Source organism: Sinocyclocheilus rhinocerous, unplaced genomic scaffold (genome assembly GCF_001515625.1).
Source record: "Sinocyclocheilus rhinocerous isolate Xijiao unplaced genomic scaffold, SAMN03320098_v1.1 scaffold1007, whole genome shotgun sequence".
Classification (NCBI taxonomy): Eukaryota; Metazoa; Chordata; class Actinopteri; order Cypriniformes; family Cyprinidae; genus Sinocyclocheilus; species Sinocyclocheilus rhinocerous.
This window is the reverse complement of record NW_015631056.1, coordinates 183,215-199,561: the sequence shown is the minus strand read 5'-3', so window position 1 is coordinate 199,561 and position 16,347 is coordinate 183,215. Positions and strand designations below refer to the sequence as shown.

At 36.7% G+C, this 16,347-nt stretch overlaps 1 protein-coding gene across 2 annotated transcripts in view; it reads left to right on the top strand.

The window, feature by feature from the left end:
• Window positions 1-749: 749 nt before the first annotated feature.
• The window catches only part of LOC107741402 (transient receptor potential cation channel subfamily M member 1-like), an 18,091-nt gene continuing 2,493 nt past the window's right edge, over window positions 750-16,347 (top strand). The window contains exons 1-26 of one of the 2 annotated variants that reach the window (XM_016554115.1): window positions 750-933; window positions 4,293-4,369; window positions 4,942-5,140; window positions 5,280-5,493; window positions 5,692-5,816; window positions 5,951-6,122; window positions 6,470-6,644; window positions 6,894-7,017; window positions 8,389-8,485; window positions 8,699-8,799; window positions 8,946-9,119; window positions 9,297-9,431; window positions 9,809-9,859; window positions 10,024-10,164; window positions 10,604-10,633; window positions 10,785-11,077; window positions 11,787-12,015; window positions 12,105-12,236; window positions 12,815-12,952; window positions 13,073-13,192; window positions 13,276-13,527; window positions 13,627-13,819; window positions 14,774-14,794; window positions 14,896-15,040; window positions 15,138-15,340; window positions 15,427-15,559. In XM_016554115.1, the coding sequence (XP_016409601.1) occupies window positions 844-933; window positions 4,293-4,369; window positions 4,942-5,140; window positions 5,280-5,493; window positions 5,692-5,816; window positions 5,951-6,122; window positions 6,470-6,644; window positions 6,894-7,017; window positions 8,389-8,485; window positions 8,699-8,799; window positions 8,946-9,119; window positions 9,297-9,431; window positions 9,809-9,859; window positions 10,024-10,164; window positions 10,604-10,633; window positions 10,785-11,077; window positions 11,787-12,015; window positions 12,105-12,236; window positions 12,815-12,952; window positions 13,073-13,192; window positions 13,276-13,527; window positions 13,627-13,819; window positions 14,774-14,794; window positions 14,896-15,040; window positions 15,138-15,340; window positions 15,427-15,559 (3,764 nt within the window). In that variant the 5' untranslated portion in view covers window positions 750-843. The remainder of the gene's footprint in view (window positions 934-4,292; window positions 4,370-4,941; window positions 5,141-5,279; window positions 5,494-5,691; window positions 5,817-5,950; window positions 6,123-6,469; window positions 6,645-6,893; window positions 7,018-8,388; window positions 8,486-8,698; window positions 8,800-8,945; window positions 9,120-9,296; window positions 9,432-9,808; window positions 9,860-10,023; window positions 10,165-10,603; window positions 10,634-10,784; window positions 11,078-11,786; window positions 12,016-12,104; window positions 12,237-12,814; window positions 12,953-13,072; window positions 13,193-13,275; window positions 13,528-13,626; window positions 13,820-14,773; window positions 14,795-14,895; window positions 15,041-15,137; window positions 15,341-15,426; window positions 15,560-16,347) is intronic. The other variant, XM_016554116.1, reaches the window with a different exon arrangement.

Here is a 16,347-nt window from a genome sequence, read left to right as displayed (position 1 = left end):
TTAACTTTTATAAAGAATATCTCTTTGGATTTGAGACTTTAGTCTTTGCAACTTTACAGATCTTCTTTATGCACCAAGAGCTTGTATCACTTCAAAGAGAAAGGAAAAATTGAAATCGCATCATATGACTCCTTTAAATGTATAAAAACCATCAAATTAAGATGGACCGTGTATGGTTTGCTCAAAATTCAGTGATTCTGAACATTAAATCAGGCAGAAATGCTATCAGAAATGTAATCTGAAGAATTATGCCTTTTTATTCATTACATTGTCTATCAGTTGCAAGAGCAGAGCAAACAGGTGTTGCCTGCATTTTTTTATTTCGAGCCACACGTAAACTATTTTATAATTTGATAATCTTGAGTTTTTAACTGATAATGATGAGGAAAGATTGTGTTAATAACAGATTGTTTTGTTAGCTGATCTCATCACCTGAACATTGGCACACGAGTGATTATGCTGCACTGTCCTAGCTATGCCCTGCATTTCGGTTTCTTAAAACTTCCCAAGTCATGACCTAACCATGCGTGGGTTTTTTTTTATTTAGCATTAGAGCCATTTTTGTTTGACTTTTACCCAGATTTACCTCCAATCACCATTTATTAAATCTCCTGCATTAAAGAGCATCACTCATAGGGCAACTCCATTAAGCCTGATTACATACACACATACAGTCGGGGAAGGGGGTCTTTGTGTCAGCGTCATACTAGTTCCATCTCGCTGTGTCTGGCTGTGGAATGCTGGAGCTGGACATCACTCTTTTCAGTTGTTGGTCATTTTGTCTGCTGGTCACAGAGACTGTTAGGCTGGGTGGTGATGGCTGGACTTTAGGAGCTCATAAAGATGGATAACAGGGGCTTTGGAGGGAAAAAGGGCAAAGAGGGGTCTTTTAAGCGTGCATCTATTAAACGCACATCCTCTGGCTCTCAGAAGGTAAGAGACATCAACAAGCTTTGAATCCCCCCCAATCTTCACCTGCTGCAACTGATTAGTTTGTTTTGAGTTGATGAAGAAACATGCCTGTACTGAATTATATTTGGGAATTTTGGGAATAATTAATTCTGGTCCCTTAAAAAAAATTTGAAATGGTTGTGAGCCCCTAGAATTGTTCCGACCTTTCACTGGACTGACTATGGACTATGGCTTTTTCTAAGCAGTAGAAAAGTTTAAGTTGCAGGTTTGTTTAATGTTAACAAAAACTGGGGTCTCTCGTGGTTAACACTGGCATTTATTTTGTACATGTGTGAAAAAACTTATTTGGTGAATGCATTGATTCCAGTGGCAATCTTGATCTGTGAGTGTTCACTCATACACATGCACGCATACAAAACCTGTTGTTAGCATTGTCCTCTAATCTTTGATAATGGCCCAGTAAAGAGCACTGGCCCGGGTAGCTTAAACCCCTGTTCTCTTTAAGTCTCCATCTTATGTGATTAATGCAGAGTTTTGTGGAAAAAGTCCAAACACAAGTGGACAAAAACACACTTAGTGGGCTTACAATGGACCTGAAATCATTTCAAATCAGCTTGTGTTTTGAAGGGAATGGAATATGGTGTACTAGAGTTCATGAAAATTCAAGGTTGCATTAAAAATTCCAGCAATGTCATAATTTACTTGACCTTCCAACTCTGTAAACCGTCTGAACTAAAATGTTACATCCTTGTCTTGGTACAAACTGACAAACAGCATTTTCCTTTATCAAATTCATACATGCTTATAATCAGAATTTGCAGCTGAACATGTTCTGTGACAGTGTTTGTTAATTCAGTGATCACAAAAAAAGCTATTTTAATCGTCCGTAATAATGTTAGAATATAATAAAATCACGTTTTGGGGGAATCATAATGAGCCCTTGTGAAATGGAATGGCTTATCGATTCTCTAAAGACCCCAAATCCCTTTTACAAAATCCATTGGAACGGAATCCTGTTGCATTGTAGAATATGTGAAATTATCTTTCTTTCTTGTAAACAGTGTGGAAATATTCGTTTTCGTTTCCTATTGGCCTACAGAGTTAATTTGCTTAGATGAGAATTATCTGAGTTGAGCTTCTCACAGAGCTCCTTTATGTAGCTGCTCACGAGGTAGACGTGTTAATGTGAGAGCTTTGAAAGGCTAAATTGTAATTATGGATCAGTGGGAGCAGATTTTCCTAGTTTTCTCTTTCTGTTTAATTTTCGAGTCAGTCTTTGTCTGGGCACAATGTTGGCTACGAGGCTATGCGTATGTGTAGATTAAACACAAAAAATATAATGTGTAGAAATAATCAAATAATCATTATTCAGATAATTTATAAGGTAATTTATATGTATTTTTATAATGTATTTTATTTTTACTTTTATTTTGTAGTTTTTTTACTCAGTAATCTGAGGTATATCATTTTTTGTCTAATATCATATAAATATACATACAAAAATATTTTTTGCCTAAAAGACAATTCCCAAAATTATTGTTTGTGCAGTTTCAGAGAGTGGTTTGTGTGATTGTGCGGCTTCACCTTCCACATGGCAAATTCCATATGTGTGTTTCTATGACTAAACCCTTTAGGATTTGGGAGAAATTAAGCTCTAAAATGCCCAAATCCAAAGATGTCAAAAGCTATGGACAGATGTCTAAACACAAATCTCATATGTTCTTGGGACAGAGCCAGATTATGTTTCAGCGATACTGCTCTTTGTGAATGAGAGCGCTTGTGCTTTATTTGATATCTGTACGAGGCTTCTTAATATGTGACCCTGGACCACAAAACCAGTCTTAAGTCGCTGCATGGGGTATATTTGTAGCAATAGCCAAAAATACATTGTATGGGTCAAAATTATAGATTTTTCTTTTATGCCAAAAATCATTAGGATATTAAGTAAAGATCATGTTCCATGAATATATTTTGTAAATTTCCTACTGTAAATATATGAAAACTTAATTTTTGATTAGTAATATGCATTGCTAAGAACTTCATTTGTACAACTTTAACTTTATTTAGATTTTTTTGCGCCCTCAGATTCCATATTTTCAAATAGTTGTATATCGGCCAAATATTGTCCTATCCAAACAAACCATACATCAATGGAAAGCTTATTTATTCAGATGATATATAAATCTCAATTTCGAAAGATTGACCATTATGACTGTTTTTCTGGTCCAGGGTCACATATGGTGCTGCTAAAGCAACACACAGTTTTCTAGAACACCTTTCTGAAACAGGTTAAATCTCGCTTACTGTCTCCAATATAAATCCTAAATTACTGACAGGACTTTAGTAAGGACTTGAGGCACTTGTATCTTTCATACTTTCCCAGTTTACCTCAACAAACAGTATTAAGAAGAGGTGTGGAGGGGTTAATGGGAGAGATTAGCATGTTGACCAATGAGGCCGATTAGAGAGCCCCTCGTCTCAGAGTAGGCTTTAGTTTGTGGTGTTCCAGTGGATTGGTCATGAGGTTCCAGCAGGATTATCTTCAGCAGTGGTCATGGGACTCTGAGACTGAGGTTCAGCACACGTGGTCCAGACTTCTGCTCCATAAAAGAAGGCCACAGGCAGTTGAATGCAGGCTGGAGGACGACTTCATGACAAGCCTGCCATTATGGAACCTTTTTGTCTTTCTCTTTATCTTCAAGGGTAAGTGCCATTCTAGCAAGTCAGTTTGAGCTCAAGAGATAATGTCAATGGTGGTATATACCTCAAATATTTGTTGGTGGAATATTGTCAGCTAGTTTAAAGCAAAAGGTGCAGCCTGCATTTGGTTAGTATTTCTGCGCTGTAACGTATTCCTCCCAGGCTTGGTTTTGTTCCATTATAGACATATTTTTTTTGCCTCCACTGCAGGATTTCTTGCTCTTATAGCAATTTTCCTTTCTAGTGATGTGTTTGGCTTGCTATTGGAGCATGGAATGTTGGGGATATTTCTGCAAGTAATATTCTTATCAAATATATGAAGTGAAAAATTTAAGGGGGTCTGAATACTTTCCGTACCCACTGTATGTGACTGTGCATTGACCTAGAACGGTTCAGCTGTTTCCATAATTGTAATATGCCTAAAGTGAATTCATTTACTCTGAGTGCTTAACAGCTGTTGTCAAAACCCTGAACACACACACTCAAATACACAAATTGTACCGTTTCTATAATTTTCCACAATGTTAGTCAAGAAATAAACATAAGCTAACAGAACAGCTTGTTTATTTTTTGGAAAAATAAAGTAATGGATTACGAAAGAGATTTAGGAAATGTTTTGACATTCTACTTTAAATGACTGAGAATGAGTGAACCTAATTCTCCTGTTTTGTGTCTTGCAGGCTCAGAGGGCATGGGTTGAAAGGACATTTCTAAAAAGGGAGTGCATTCACATATTTCCCAGCAGAGAGCCCAACAAGTGAGTAACAGTGTTGTTATTGTTAACTAAAACTAAAACCGAAACTATTAAAAATCATTTTTGTTAACTGAAATAAAATACAAATATCGGATGGGAAAAAAAAATCTAAATAGAAATATTTTACAAAATTAGAAATGTTGTATTGCAGCTTACAGGAATAAAATAAGTTGAAATACTAAAATGACTAAAACCTGAAATAAAATGAATTAAAGCCAAATAGAACTATTAAAGAAATATTTAAAAAAGAAAACTAATAAAAATGATAAAAGCACAGCAAAATTACTAAAACTAATATTAAAATGAAAACTAAAATGAAAAAACTGGTCAGTAATATTTGGTTTTGTCTCACTGTAATTTGAGAAAAGACAAGCTAGATGATTTATTCATTTACAAAGTACTTTTAGACTAACTAATTGCTACAAGAAATTACATTTAGTGCAACATGATAGTCGTAAATTCACAAACATGCTTATTCTTTTGGCGCTCAAAACAATTTATTTAAACTTGTATAAATTAATGAGGTGTGCTATGGCGGTTAAAGGTGGCTTTTTCCTTTTTGCTAACTGTTGTAGGTGCTGCTGCGGTCAGCTGGTAAACCAACATGTGGCTATTCTTCCTGGTTCCACCAATAAGAGCGCAGAGGAAGGCCAGGGGGTGCAGACTGAGCCTCCACAAGAGAAATGGTCATTTGCTAAGCACACGCAAGTCACGCCCACTGACACATATGGCATCATTGAATTCCAGGGAGGAGGTCATGTCAACAAGGCCATGGTATTTTTCAGCTAATCGTGTGATTCATTTGTTTTTCATTGCATGAAAATGTGCTCATACAGTTTGGGAGTCATCCTATAAATTGTCCTGAACATTTGACCATATCATTTTCTCTCCTCTCTTTCTTGTTTGTTATCAGTATATCCGTGTGTCCTATGATACGAAGCCTGATAATCTTCTGCATCTGATGTTGAAAGACTGGCAACTGGAGCTACCCACCCTGCTCATCTCTGTGCATGGAGGCCTACAGCACTTTGACTTGCAACCCAAACTCAAGCAAGTGTTTGGAAAGGGCCTGATAAAAGCAGCAGTTACCACTGGGGCCTGGATTTTCACTGGAGGAGTTAGTACAGGTGAGTGTTTGACAAGTCCAGCACGAAAATAAGAAGGTCAGGTCATGGTGTGACCTAACTGACATCACTTAAATGGTCATCTGTTCCTGTTTCAGATACTGAATCATCTGCTTTCCTGTTGAGCAAGAAACTGCGAATGACTCCGCCACATGACACACTAATAATTGAACGTTTATTCCCTCTTGTCACATTACACAGGAGTGATTCGGCATGTAGGAGATGCGCTGAAAGACCACTCCTCCAAGTCCCGTGGGAAGGTGTGCGCCATTGGAATTGCACCATGGGGTATTGTGGAAAATAAAGAGGATCTGATCGGACGAGACGTAAGCCATTCGTGTCATTGCACAGGAACGCTTGAACTCGCTTTTAATCAACATGAGTGAATGTTTGAGGTTTGGCTTCTGTAAGGTTTTTGAGTGATGTATCACCACCCTGTCTGTGTTTTTGCTTTGACCAGGTGACGCGACCCTACCAAACCATGTCCAACCCTCTCAGCAAACTTTCTGTGCTTAACAACAGCCATTCCCACTTCATTCTGGCTGACAACGGCACTCACGGAAAGTATGGCGCGGAGGTCCGACTGCGCAGGCAGCTGGAGAAACACATCTCTCTGCAGAAGATCAACACACGTAAGTCAACTTTTAGAGAACTTTTAGTAGTTAAGTCCGCTTTTTGAAGTAAGTTCAACTATTTTAATGAATCCATCAAGTCAAAAGGGGATGGAACAATGTCAAAACACTGTTGGGAGTCCATGAATGTTGATCTAGTGATGGAAAACTATAGTCTGTGACCTCCTGGGTTCCCTTTGTCATCCTATGCCTGGAGTCCTGATGAGGCTGGGACAGCAAAGGGAGGTCCAGATGTCATCCCATACTGCAGTCAAAACCACCATCTTAATCGTGCTCAAAAGCATCTTTTCATGTCTAATCGCTGCCTATTTTGTACACGAGTATGTTTTATGTGTGTGTTTGTACAGGTCTGGGTCAGGGGGTCCCTTTGGTGTGTCTGATTCTTGAAGGAGGGCCAAATGTAATCTCCATTGTGTTGGAGAGTCTGCGTGAGGACCCTCCTGTACCCGTGGTAGTGTGCGACGGCAGCGGACGAGCATCAGATATCATTTCATTCGCTCACAAGTACTCGGAGGAGGATGGGTGAGTAAAACATAGATGATGATTCAGTGATTATTAATGAATTTTAAAGGTGCGGTTCTGCAAATGCTTTTTTATGAGGCATATTCACTACATAACAGGAGATTTTTTTTTTTGATTTACTGATATGTTATTGTGCTGTTGAAAAAAAGAACATATTTGTGACATTAAAGGTCTCTTTACACTGAATCATCGGTCTAACTGTTCCTACAAACTCCTTCTCTTGGTCTCCATTACATCGTTCTGGTGCAGGTTGGTTAATGACAGCGTTAGAGACCAACTTCTAGTAACCATACAGAAGACATTCAACTACAACCGGAATCAGGCACAGCAGATTTATCTCATGGTGATGGAGTGCATGAAGAAAAGAGAGCTGGTGAGTTAAACAAAGGTTGGGGTTGCAAAAAAACAGACTGAAGACAACTTCTCACTCTTTTTTTTCCCCCAAGATTTTTGCCATAATATAACATATACTGTATATTTATGAGAAACATTCTGTTTTATATTGTGTTATATTTCACAGATATGATAATAAACATGACTGTTATTAATTTGTCCTCATTTGCCTTTTTCATATCATACGTTGTTCTTATTATTTTCTTTATTTTGTGCTGGTTTTTTCCTACGTCTTAATTTCAAAACATCTAGCTCACAATTTTCCATTGCATTTCCATGTCATCCCATTGAGTGCTTTTGTCCTTCATGAAAATATAGACATGAGGTTAAACCCGGGGACGCTGAGGCAAGTTCCTCAAAACCATGTGAAAAACATATGCTTTAGTTATGGGAAACTTAGAAAACGCATGTCAGTAAACATGTTTGTGCATCTTGGCTGTTTTGGGTAGCAATTTGTAGTGTATCAGATCTTACTTTTTTGACGTTTCTGAAGTTCATCAAAAAAAAAAAACATCACTGTTACTGTGAATATGTTATATTTAGGAGCCTTGTAAAAAAGTGTGCATAATGTAGTATATAAATGCATGTTTTAAGCACAGTGCATTAGTACTCACTGCCCCCTCTCATTATCAAATCATTATGATCTCTCTATTGCTCACATTTTATCTGTCTAATCATTTCTTTTCTTTCAACATACACATACAGACCAAACTCATAATACATTTCTGTCCAACCATGATAATAAAAAAACGGTTATGGAAAAAGGAATAAACAAATACTATAATTGTTTATTTCATGTTTTTATTTATCATTAAGTATTGTGACCATGTAGGTCGATTTGTGCTTGTCCTTCATAGAGTTACACTATTGCTCAATGGTTTGGGGTCAGTGAGATTATTTTAAATGCAAAAATGCATTAAAATGATCAAAAGTGCAGTAAGGACTTTACAAAAGATTTCTATTTCAAATTTTCAAATGCTGTTCTTTTAAACTTTCTATTTATCAAAGAATTCTGAAAAAAATGTATCACAGTTTCCACAAAAAATATTAAGCGGCAGAACTGTTTTCAATATTGATAATAATAAGAAATTAGAATATTATGATTTCTGAGGGATCATGTGACTGGACTGCTTTGCCATCACAGGAATAAATTACCTTTTAAATTGTAATAATATTTCACAGTTTTACTGCTTTTACTGTATTTTTGATCAAATAAATGCAGCCTTGGTCAGCATAAGAGACTTCTTTCAAAAGAAAGAATGTACTGTCCCCAAACTTTTGAATAGTAGTGTAAGTATATAATTCTATTTGTATACTACATATACTATATTATTACTGGCATTCCACACAGTTTTTACCTTTTGTGCTGTCACAGATCACAGTTTTCCGCACGGCCTCAGAGGGTCAGCAGGATATTGAGATGGCCATCTTAACCGCTCTGCTGAAAGGTGAACTCTTGTTCAGGCCACGGTCACACAGTTTAGGACAAATTCTTAATATTGAAATGTAACATCCCTGAAAAGTACTTGGTTTGTATCAGAATATTAATATTATTCATATTAATATTTATTATAAGATATATTTGATCTATTATTCCATTAACAATCTTCAACATTTGGTTTTGACATTAATGGAATATTTTTTTCCTTTGGGTTTATCAGGCACAAATGCTTCAGCTCCAGACCAGCTGAGTCTGGCTTTGGCCTGGAACCGTGTGGATATTGCTCACAGTCAGATCTTCGTCCATGGACAACACTGGCCTGTAGGTGAAGCCATGCACAGCTGGGTTAATGGGAACATAGTACACAGATTGCCTATATAGACTCAGTAATCACTAATAGAAAGTTAAATAATAAGAAAGTAAAACATAATGTTATTAAATACATATTTACATATCTATATCATCAGTCTGCTGGGTCCCTGCCCACCTCATCTACAAGCCAGCAGGATAAACCAAAGAGCCCCATCAGCACCCGTGCCAGCAAGTGTAAACCTGCTAGGGCCAAGAAGGGCAAAGGTGCCAAATCTAAGCCTGAGCCTCCAGAGGAGACAGACCCCAGAAAACTAGAACTGCTTAACTGGGTAAGAGTTATTCTTTAGTAATGTTGTGTTAATGAGCATTTGCTTTACTCACCGCTGAGTGCACTGCTGGAGGTGTATATATTTTCAAGTAATTCTGTTTATACGTGTGTGTATGTTCTTGCTGGTCAATAAAATTTCGTGTGTCTGTGTCTGTGTGTGTGTTGATTTGTAAAATAGGTTAATTCTCTGGAGCAGGCCATGATGGACGCACTCGTGCTTGACAGAGTTGATTTTGTGAAGCTCCTTATTGAAAATGGCGTCAACATCCACCATTTCCTGACAATCCCGCGACTGGAAGAGCTCTATAACACAGTTGGCACACAATCACATAATATTATGGAATTTTAGAGGGCCATGTAGCCGCTGTGTTTTACAGTGCTCTTTGTTTTAGCATCTTATGTTTTAATGATAAAACCAATGATGAATGTGACCCACATGTCCAGTTATTAGAGCTTTCACTGCTGTCCCCTCCTCTCTTTCCATGCAGTATGGTTTGAAAATGTTGTGTGTGTTCAGTATTATCATATCATATAATGTAATCTGTTGTTGGGGAGAAAGCACTTAGCCCACAAACATGTGTTTTACAGGAGAAGATGCCTAATGGGTGTATATGGGTTTTATAATTTTTTTTAAATTTTTTTTTTGTGTGTGTGTGTATGGTTTTATGATTTTTTAAAATTATTATTCAGAAATTAGGGCCGACCAACACACTGCATTTTGTGGTCAGAGATGTAAAAAAGGTAAAGTTCATTATTAAGAATTTGTGCTATGATCTTTCTTATCATAGAGTGTTTGGATTTATGTGTTTGATTGCAAGAGCATTGCATAAATAGTTTAATTTCACTCCAGTTTCAGTAGTAAAAGAACAAGTTACTTTATGGTGTTATGACATATTTGTTTCCAGGGAAACCTACCACCAGATTATCAGATCACTCTGATTGACATTGGGCTGGTTCTGGAGTATCTCATGGGAGGAGCGTATCGGTGTCACTATACAAGGAAAAGTTTCCGCACACTCTATAATAACCTCTATGGACTGAAAAGAGTGAGTTGCCACCAACCCCTTATACCCTTATATGTTCATGCATAAATGAAAATAAATGAAAACGTTTTTTTTTTTCTGCAAACACATTATACCTAACATAACAGCTTAGCTTAATAATAATATCATAGTGGCCAACCAAGATTTTTCCGGTGGCCGAAAAACTCCAATATTTAGAGCAGAAATATGAAATATTTTACAGAAAAATGTCAAACAAAAATTACTGACTTGTCAATGAATGGGCTGATTAGTTGTCCTTGCTTAGTCTATGGTCTAGCAAAAATACAGATAATTATTAATAGTAACTTGTTTCTCAGCTTCCACGCTTTTGGGAAATTAAGATAAAAATAAAATCAGTTAACCAATTATTTACCAATGTGTCTAAATAATCAAATATGCTCAAACACATCTGATTCTTTCTGTTCTTTCTGTTCTCTTTTAGCCCAAAGCTTTGAAACTCCTGGGTATGGAGGTAATCCACTAAAACATTTAAAAAAAAGTCAGGAATGTTTTTTATGTATTCAGAAATATGAATCTCTCACACACAACAGAAATTTGACTGGTAGCTAAAACTTGTAGTATTTACAGAGACTCACTCAATCTCAAACTTTTGTATTTGACAGGACGATGACCCAAGACCTAAAGGCAAAAAGAAGATGAAGAAGAGGAAAGAGGAAGAAATTGATATCGACGTTGATGACCCAGAGGTCAGTCGATTCCAGTACCCCTTCCATGAGCTGATGGTGTGGGCTGTTCTCATGAAGCGCCAGAAGATGGCGCTGTTTCTCTGGCAGAGGGGAGAAGAGGCCATGGCCAAAGCTCTGGTGGCATGTAAACTCTATAAAGCCATGGCACACGAATCTTCACGGAGTGAACTAGTGGACGACATCTCGCAGGATCTGGACAATAATTCAAAGTGAGCAATTATATTATGTTATATTATATTACAGTACACTACAGTACAGTACAGTATAGTATAGTTAGACTACCGGTCAAAACTTTGGTCGGTAAGATTATTTTAAACTTTCTTATGCTCACCAGTGCTGCATTTATTTGATCAAAATATAGTAAAACAGCAATATCGTCGAATATTACTAAACTTGTCTTTTTTCTTATATTTTTTTAAATGTAATTTATTCCTTTCATAGCCAAGCAGAATTTTCAGCAGCCATAACTACAGTCTTCATTGTCACATGATCCTTCTGAAATCATGCTAATATGCTGATGTAAACCTTTGTGCTGTTTAAAATCTTTGTGGAAACCATGATTTTTTTTTTCCCCCAGAATTTTTTGATGAATAGAAAGTTCAAAAGTAATTTATTTAAAACAGACATCTTTTATAACATTCTAACTATCTTTACTGTCACCCTTGGTCAATTAATGCATCCTTGCTGTATAAAAGTATTAATTTTTTTTTTTTTTTTTATCTTACTGGCTTCATAATTTTGAACAGTAGTGTATTAATTTATGTATCATTTTATTTAGGAAGGTCGAAACAGTATTAGGTTACATGTGTGACGGAATAGACTAGACTAGAAAAGAATAGTTTTTAGCTTTTGTTTCCAAATCAAGCTGTCACAGTGTCACCTCTCATAAAGCCTCTCTCTTCTCCCTCTCACACTCAGGGAATTTGGTCAGTTAGCATATGAGCTGCTAGATCAGTCGTACAAGCATGATGAACAGGTAGCCATGAAGCTGTTGACGTATGAGTTGAAGAACTGGAGTAACTCCACCTGTCTGAAACTGGCTGTGGCTGCCAAACACAGAGACTTTATAGCCCACACCTGCAGCCAAATGCTGCTCACCGACATGTGGATGGGCTGCCTGCGGGTGGGCAAGAGCAATGGACTAAAGGTCTGCAATACAAAATAAACACTACCTTAATAAGTCTCTGACTCTAAATATTATATATTTAAATTTTTATCATTTCATTTCATTCCCAGGTAATCCTTGGAATCATCTTTCCTCCAGCCATTCCTCTCCTAGACTTCCGAACTGGAGATGATCTATCTTACCAAAACTCCAAAGACAAAGAAGAGCTCAAAGACAAGGAGGATGAAAACAAATCTGGCAAGGTAAAAATATGTACACTACCGTTTAAATGTTTGGGGTCATTGCGATTAAAAAAAAAAAAGAAATTAATACTTTTTAGCAAGGATACATTAAATTGATCTAAATAAATCTATTTCAAATTAATGCTATTCTTACTTTAACTTTATATTCATCAAAGAATTATCACAGACTACATGAAAATATTAAGCAGCAAGACGTTTTTCAACACAGAAATGTTTCGTAAGCACCAAGTCACATATTAGAATGATTTCTGAAGGATCATGTGACACTGGAGTAATGGCTTTTGAAAATTCAGCTTTGCTATCACAGGAATAAATTAAATTTGTAAATATATTACAATGGAAATTTTTTTTATTGTAATACTTTTTCACAATATTACTGTTTTTCGGTATTTTTGATTAAATAAATGCACCCTTGGTGAGCAAAAGAGACTTCTTTCAACAACAGTAAAAAACAAATGTACCAACCCCAAACTTTTGAATGGTAGAATACATATGTTCTACAGTGACGTCTTAACTTTTTTATGGATCTTTATGAGGTGAAAGTGAGTAAAACTCTCAGGGTGGGTAATTATTTTCAGGATGGCACCGTGAGCATTGATGGAACATCTAAGAAAGGTGATGAGGAAGATGGTAAAAAGAAACAGAAACGAGTGCCTGTTGGGAAGAAGATTTACTATTTCTATAATGCTCCATTTACAAAGTTCTGGTTCAATACGGTATGTGATACTTAAAAAAAATACATCAAAGTCAAAACACACCATAAAAAAATCTGAATTATGTTATAGCACACATTTTTTAAATCATAAACTGCAAAAACATAATAATTATCTACTCAGACTGCCTACCTGGTATACCTGATCATCATCATCCTGGTGAAAATGGAGAGATGGCCATCATTGCAGGAATGGATTGTCATCTCCTACATCATCACTCTTGGACTAGAGAAAGTTCGACAGGTGAAGTACACAAACAAAAATGTGTTGCTATATTGTTATATTTATGGGTTTTTCCTTCATTGGACACATGTGCTTGTGTGTAGATCCTGATGTCAGAACCGGGAAAGCTGAAACAGAAGATAAACGTATGGCTTGAGGAGTACTGGAACATCACTGACCTGGCTGCCATCACCATGTTTCTCATGGGACTGTTACTGAGATTGCAGAATGAGCCTTACATGGGCTACGGACGCGTCATCTACTGTGTAGACATCATCTTCTGGTACATTCGTGTCCTCGACATCTTTGGAGTTAACAAGTATTTGGGACCGTATGTCATGATGATTGGTAAAATGGTGAGAACTAACAGAAACAAAACGTATATATTAATGGCTCAAAAGCTTTTGTATTCTCTTTTCCGAACAATAATTATATTTTTATGTGTGTGTGCGCAGATGATTGACATGCTGTACTTTGTGGTGATCATGCTGGTGGTTCTCATGAGTTTCGGCGTGGCACGTCAGGCCATCCTGCACCCGGACGAGGAGCCGACGTGGCGTCTGGCGAGGAATATCTTCTACATGCCCTACTGGATGATCTATGGAGAAGTGTTTGCTGACTCGATAGACCGTAAGACTAGAATTCATAGTAAGATTCTGTTTCCTGATTCATGTGTGAATGATACGTCTCATCTCCATTCCACCCTCTCTGTATCTGTGAACTATACAGAAAGATTCGTGTAGAATCTCCTGATCATGTGACCATTCACACTGCCATGGCATTCGCCCTCTACTGAATCATCTGTGATGGACTGAGTGTGTGACAGTGCTGGTCTTTCCCTGCCCTGCTTGTGAGTTTTAGGCGTTTATGTCTTGTAGCTGTTGATTGTTGCCATTTTTTCCTTTCACTTTTACACTTCTAGCTTTGTACTGTTCTGGTATTTTTGGTATCATAGCGCTACTGTTGTTACCTCGCTTGGTTAAATTGCTGCCTGTATTATTCTCATTTGTAAGCTGCTAAATGAATAAATGTAAATGTAAAAAAAATGATAAAAACAGTGGAAAAAGTAGGTACTATTTTAATTTTTAAATTAAATACAGAATATATAAAAATAAATGATGGTAGGTGTACAGAGATATGCACTTATTGTGCAAATGTCATCCCGTTCAAAAGTCTAGGGTCTGTTTTTCATGTTTTTGAAAAAACGTCTCTTATTCTCACCAAGGCTGCTTTTATTTGATAAAGTACAGTAAATATAGCACTATTGTGAAATATTATTACAGTTTAAAATATTTTTTAATAGAACTATTTTGTAAAATATTTTTGTCTTTATTGTCACTTTTGATCAATTTAATGCATCCTAACTGAATAGAAGTATTAATTTCTTTCTAAAAATAAAAATCATACTGACCCTAGAATTTTGAATGCTATTGTATCTTTCCTTTCTTCACTTAATGTGAAATGGACAAAAATCTTTAACAAAATTTTTAACTTCCTCTCATAATGCACTGTTTAGATGGCTGGCTGATTGTGAAATTACACATATTTGTTTGTCCATAATTTTCATCTGTGCCTTTTCTCTTTCTTTTTACATACTCTTAGTCTATGCAATGGAGATTAATCGTGAGTGTAAAATTTTTCTGCTATACCCACTATTAATTGGAATGATCAAACACTGTAGAGTCACATCATGGTTGCATCATAACCTCTGTTATATATGGCAGCACCCTGTGGTGAAAACATGTATGATGAAGATGGAAAGAAGCTCCCACCATGTATACCAGGGGCCTGGCTCACACCTGCCATCATGGCCTGTTACTTACTGGTAGCCAACATTCTACTGGTCAACCTGCTCATTGCTGTATTCAAGTGAGTCAAAGAGCCGGAGTACTGTAGCACACTTTATGATGTTCTCATAGATAAATTATCAGCAGTAGAACACCGAGAGAACTCATTTCTTTCACAGTAACACGTTCTTTGAAGTGAAATCTATCTCCAACCAAGTGTGGAAGTTCCAACGCTACCAGCTCATCATGACTTTTCACGACAGACCAGTGCTTCCTCCGCCCCTTATCATCTTCAGCCACATATACATTGTGTTGAAGCGCCTGTGCTGTCGCTGCAGGAAGAAACAGGAAGGGGAGCTGGATGAGAGAGACCGCGGACTGAGTTATTACTCCTGCTACTCATTTTTACTGCTTCAATACATCAATGTTATTGCAACCTATTTTGAAACATATTTTTTATTTTTTCAGAGTTGACTCTGAGTCCAGAGGAACTGAAGAATCTGTATGAGTTTGAGGAACAGTGTGTGGAGGAGTACTTCAGAGAGAAGGAGGACGAGGCGCAGTCTTCCAACGATGAGCGAATCCGAATTACTTCCCAGAGGTAATGGATGAAAAACGGCAACTGTAAATGCCATTACAGGGCTCAACAATATGGATTTTCTTCTGTGGTTCTGAATAATCCATTTTTATAGTTAGCAATGCATTTTTGTTTATTAAATGTTAATTTTTTTGAACTTATTCATTGTTTTCTTTTTAGAGAAAAAGAACATTTGCAACAAGCTGCAAAAATTCTCTTTGAATGTAACTCCATAAATTCCCAAAAAGATAAAACTTGACTGTCTAGTATGTAGTTTTCAACAGAATGTGTTTTTGCATTCCATTGTGCTGCTTTCAAATTGATTCCCATTGAAGTAAATATGTGGTAAATATGGATTTCCATTGCACTCACGTCTGCTGTCTTTTAAAGCATCTCACTCATGATGGTGCTCTAAAAATGCAGCGTTGAAGCAAAGTCATGCAAAATTTCTACAGACACTGCAATGGTCACAATATGACATCAGACTCTGTGGGTTTTTTTTTTTTACTTAATTCAACATATAATACATTCAAAATGTAAAAAAATGGAATCCACTCCACTCCAATTCTGCATATTTGTAGTTAGAATTCTTTAATCCAACTAAAAAAACACCAATCTTCTATTGATCACACGTCTTGACATGATACAAATTCACAGGTTAGAGTTAATCAAATTTGAATATTGGAACGCAGCAAAATTCACATGAGCTTGCATTTCCTGTCTTCTGCATTCGCATGCGTTAGAATGGAAGTCAGTGTAATGAAAATTGAAGTGTGACTACATTTTAAAAAACAAATCTTGGGGGGGGGGGG